At 43.3% G+C, this 5,311-nt stretch overlaps 1 protein-coding gene across 2 annotated transcripts in view; it reads left to right on the forward strand.

Annotated features, from left to right (window-relative positions):
• Positions 1-5,037, forward strand: part of LOC110496429 (septin-7) — a 46,250-nt gene extending 41,213 nt beyond the window's left edge. The window contains exons 11-15 of one of the 2 annotated variants that reach the window (XM_036953010.1): positions 662-787; positions 1,294-1,314; positions 1,843-1,978; positions 2,240-2,385; positions 3,504-5,037. In XM_036953010.1, the coding sequence (XP_036808905.1) occupies positions 662-787; positions 1,294-1,314; positions 1,843-1,978; positions 2,240-2,385; positions 3,504-3,540 (466 nt within the window). In that variant the 3' untranslated portion in view covers positions 3,541-5,037. The remainder of the gene's footprint in view (positions 1-661; positions 788-1,293; positions 1,315-1,842; positions 1,979-2,239; positions 2,386-3,503) is intronic. The other variant, XM_036953011.1, reaches the window with a different exon arrangement.
• The last annotated feature ends 274 nt before the right edge of the window (positions 5,038-5,311 follow it).

The raw sequence follows: 5,311 nt of genomic DNA on the forward strand, positions 1-5,311 counted from the left end.
AGTGTCCTGTTTTACACTCTGCATGATGGTCATGCACCACTGAGTGTCCTGTTTTACACTCTGCATGATGGTCGTGCACCACTGAGTGTCCTGTTTTACACTCTGCACGATGGTCGTGCACCACTGAGTGTCCTGTTTTACACTCTGCACGATGGTCATGCACCACTGAGTGTCCTGTTTTACACTCTGTACGATGGTCGTGCACCACTGAGTGTCCTGTTTTACACTCTGCACGATGGTCATGCACCACTGAGTGTCCTGTTTTACACTCTGCATGATGGTCATGCACCACTGAGTGTCCTGTTTTACACTGCATGATGGTCGTGCACCACTGAGTGTCCTGTTTTACACTCTGCATGATGGTCATGCACCACTGAGTGTCCTGTTTTACACTCTGCACGATGGTCATGCACCAATGAGTGTCCTGTTTTACACTCTGCATGAGCATCGGCAGAGACATTATGGTGCCAGTTCTCAGTGCCATATCGTTCCTCACTGCTCTCTGACTGTTTAAATGTCTTTTAGTGTCAGTTTTTTTTTACTGTAAAGTTTATTGCTGTGGTTAATTTTAGTTTAAATAAAGTTTTATTTGAGTTGTTCTGTCTTCTTGTTCCAGAACCTACATGCAGTTTAAATAAAGTTTTAATTTGATTTGATCCAGAACCCACATGCAGGACCTGAAGGATGTGACTAACAACGTCCACTATGAGAACTACCGCAGCAGGAAGCTAGCAGCCGTCACATACAACGGAGTGGACAACAACAAGAACAAGGGACCAATGACCAAGTTAGTACTAACCAACAGTCGACCAAAGGTGTTTGTAAGTGGTTATGTTTTTAATTTCTGGATCAGTGTGGATGAAAGGAATGAGACGAGGCCCTGCACTACTGCAATCCTCTCCCCTGATCACAGGGACTAACAGTCACCCACACACACAGCCCAGAATCTGGGCTGGATCTAACAGTCTAATGAGCCTTAACTACTGCTAATTCACAGCCAAGCACAGAGAACCTCACTAAAATAATGCACCGTAAATGTCACAGTAACCACCAGCACTCGTTCTCATTAGCTAGCTATTAGCTCTCTAACGCATGGTCATCATATCAGCATGGTCATCATATCAGCATGGTCATCATATCAGCATGGTCATCATATCAGCATGGTCATCATATCAGCATGGTCATCATATCAGCATGGTCATCATATCAGCATGGTCATCATTTCAGCATGGTCATCATATCAGCATGGTCATCATATCAGCATGCTAAGTGTGTGTGTTTCTCTTTTTTTAGATTTGACACAAGTGAAGGCATGTAAGTGTCATTTCAGCTCCGTTTCTACTTCCTCTCTGTTTTCCGTCTGCCTCGTACATTCCCTGTGTTTGTATAGAGATGCTGTTCTTTATTATAGGCTGGAGGCCCCTACCAGGTCACAATATACATGAAATCATTCTACAGCATTAGCAAACTGCCCAGAAGTCTTCATTGAATACTAGTTGGTAGAATAGTCTTCCTGGAAAGTCATTTTTGTCCTATGATTAGGCTCTTGCTTTTTTTGTGAGCTTCACTTAGCAACTGTACCAATAGAGCTTTTGGCGGCTTGGCGTTCACTAACTCAGCGACGCAATGGCTTGGCTTTACTAACAGAAATTAATATTGAATTGCTCTGTCTTCCACATCCAAGGCCTTCCTCTCCCCTCCTCCAGGCATAAGTGTATGCAGGAGAGATCGTGACAGGAATTTCCACCCTGGCCCAAAGTCTGAGTTTGACTACTCTGGGCTAGAGCTGGGGTGTAAGGCCTCCAGACTGGTGGATGATATGTGTGTGCCTCAACCCTGCAGGAGTCCCCTGGCCCAGATGGAGGAGGAGAGGAGGGAGCACGTGACCAAGATGGAGAAGATGGAGATGGAAATGGAGCAGGTGTTTGAGATGAAGGTCAAGGAGAAGATCCAGAAGCTTAAAGACTCTGAGCTAGAGGTACAGGAACCTAACAGAACACCTTCACACCACTAAAACTCACTCACTCACCCCTTGTTTATTTATTAATGGAGCAATCTCACTTAAAAAAGACACCAGTTTGAATGGTTACATTTGTATGTTTTAATTAACAATGTATTCATAAAAAATAGATGCATCTAACGCACTCACTCAGACACACGAATATATCTCACACACACACACACACACACACACACTAGACTCCAGCCATGCAAATGGTGCAAACTGTCCTGTCTGCAGCTCCAGCGACGCCATGAGCAGATGAAGAAGAACCTGGAGGCCCAGCATAAGGAGCTGGAGGAGAAGAGACGCCAGCTGGAGGACGAGAAGCACAACTGGGAGGCACAGCAGAGGGTGCTGGAGCAACAGAAACTAGACGCATCCAGGTACAGCACGCTGCTACAACTCACATGAAGAAGACGGCCAACACGTACATTCCTATAGAACTATATTGCATGGAGTCAACCGTGAACAATTATTCAACCTGTTTTTTTCAGTGTCATATAATGCTGTATGTGTTTTTCTACACAAATCAAATCTAACTTTATTTGTCACATGCGCCGAATACAACAAGTGTAGACCTTACTGTGAAATGCTTACTTACAAGCCCTTAACCAACAGTGCAGTTCAAGAAGAGTAAAGAAAAGATTTACCAAATAAACTACAGTAAAAAGTAACACAATATTTTAACAATAACGAGGCTGTATACAGGGGGTACAGGTTAGAGGTCATTCGTACATGTAGGTGGGGGTAAAGCAACTATGCATAGTAGATAATAAACAGCGAGTAGCAGCAGTGTAAAAACAAAGGGGGGGGGGGGGGGGGGGGTCAATGTAAATAGTCCTGTGGCCATTTGATTAATTGTTCAGCAGTCTTATGGCTTGAGGATAGAAGCTGTTAAGGAGCCTTTTGGTCCCAGACTTGGTGCTCTGGTACCGCTTATCGTGCGGTAGCAAAGAGAACAGTCTATGACTAGGGCTTTCCTCCTCACCTCATCCTGTACCATCATAGAATATGATGGAAGGTTATTATTTTGGGAGAAACAAATGTGTCTCAAGGCTACACAGCGCAAGGGTACATAAACAAATGTGTCTCAAGGGTACACAGCGCAAGGGTACATAAACAAATGTGTCTCAAGGGTACACAGCGCAAGGGTACATAAACAAATGTGTCTCAAGGGTACACAGCGCAAGGGTACATAAACAAATGTGTCTCAAGGCTACACAGCGCAAGGGTACATAAACAAATGTGTCTCAAGGGTACACAGCGCAAGGGTACATAAACAAATGTGTCTCAAGGCTACACAGCGCAAGGGTACATAAACAAATGTGTCTCAAGGCTACACAGCGCAAGGGTACATAAACAAATGTGTCTCAAGGCTACACAGCGCAGCATATACTGCATACACAGCTCATTATAAAGAGCTCTGCCTCATAATCAATTTAGTAATCTGTCTCTCTTCCCTCTCCATCTCTTTTCTGCTCTCTCTCTCTCGCCCCTACAGAACCCTGGAAAAGAACAAAAAGAAGAAGATATTTTAAAAGTATTTCGGCAAGACCACCGTGTGACAATGTACTAGTTGCCAATTTACCAACCTGGACTGTCAGTTTGTCTGTCGACCAACAACCTGTTACTGTGTGTATGCATGGAGGAGCAGTGTGGTATGTCTGGGGGAAGTGGGTTCTACCTGGGGTCCTACATTAGACCCACTGTCACAGACATGCTCAGTCCTGGAAGGTGTCTCCTTTCTGTTCTCTCGCTCTCCTCCCCAAAGACCTTTCTTATTCTCCCTGAAATGGGCATGTTAGACTGTTGTACAATCATGTTTTTTGGTTCGCAGTTCTCAAGCACACGCAGTCCCACACGCACACAACAAAACACACAGGTATGAGCTATTTCATGATTTCAGAGACGATTTCCTTTTCTTTTTGAAACCCAGAATGCCACAAGACTTGCTTTCTTATCCTCTTTCTAGTTAGATGACCTTGGAGACAGACTGCACTGCTTTTCTCTTTCTAGATAGATGACCTTGGAGACAGACTGCACTGCTTTTCTCTTTCTAGTTAGATGACCTTGGAGACAGACTGCACTGCTTTTCTCTTTCTAGTTAGATGACCTTGGAGACAGACTGCACTGCTTTTCTCTTTCTAGTTAGATGACCTTGGAGACAGACTGCACTGCTTTTCTCTTTCTAGTTAGATGACCTTGGAGACAGACTGCACTGCTTTTCTCTTTCTAGATAGATGACCTTGGAGACAGACTGCACTGCTTTTCTCTTTCTAGATAGATGACCTTGGAGACAGACTGCACTGCTTTTCTCTTTCTAGATAGATGACCTTGGAGACAGACTGCACTGCTTTTCTCTTTCTAGATAGATGACCTTGGAGACTGCACGACTTTGTTGTAGTGTTCTATTTAACGCCAAATGACCAAACTGCGGAGTAGGAAGCTACACACCTCAGGCATTTTTCTTTTTATAACACTTTTAGTTATTTAGTTATTTAGTTATCGTTGTTATTTTTTGGCCCTCATCCAAAAATGTTATCCTCTTCCAATTCTTGTCATTTAAATCATCTAGCCATGGACCGCTGTGTATAACTTCAGTCATATTAGAAGGTTTCATTGCTGGTTATTTTGTCCTTTTTTCCCTCTCTCTCTATTATATTGGCCCTGCTACAGTAATCGTTACATTTTTCATTTTGTGTTTGTAGGCATTTCTCCATTCTGGTCTTTGAGGTTTACTGTGCATACTGAATTTCACTCCAGCTGCTACACAGTAGGCCCCCTTGACCAGGGCTGGGAAACCCTGTTTTAGAAGACGGTGGGGGAGGAAAGTTTGGTTGTTAACTCAATCGTTAACATAACCCTGATGTAGTTTACTTACAATGACCAATGACTGTAAACAGGTCTGTATTGACTGTAATAAACAACAATGGGGTTCCCTTCCCTTACATTTAACTCTGTTCATGTAATGCATCTCTTTATTTTTTATTTTTTATTTTTTTTATTGTAGTCATAATAAACTTGTGATGATACAACCCCAGTTGGTTTTATTGAAATAAGCGGAATCAAAGAAGCTTTTTGTTGAGATGGAAGTGAATTAGTGTGGTATGATGCTGCTTAGCTCGCCTTTGATTCCAGTTACAAGCCAAGAGCTGTCTTCGGCGTTATGTCCCCCACACCAAGATGCACGCTATATTTCACCAGCAGGGGGCAGTGAATAACTACTGACTCCACCATATCCCATACAACAGGGATCATCAACTACATTCAGCCACAGGCCCAATTGTTTTAGTTTTTTCTTGAGCAGGG

This window comes from Oncorhynchus mykiss, chromosome 18 (genome assembly GCF_013265735.2).
Source record: "Oncorhynchus mykiss isolate Arlee chromosome 18, USDA_OmykA_1.1, whole genome shotgun sequence".
NCBI classification, from domain to species: Eukaryota; Metazoa; Chordata; class Actinopteri; order Salmoniformes; family Salmonidae; genus Oncorhynchus; species Oncorhynchus mykiss.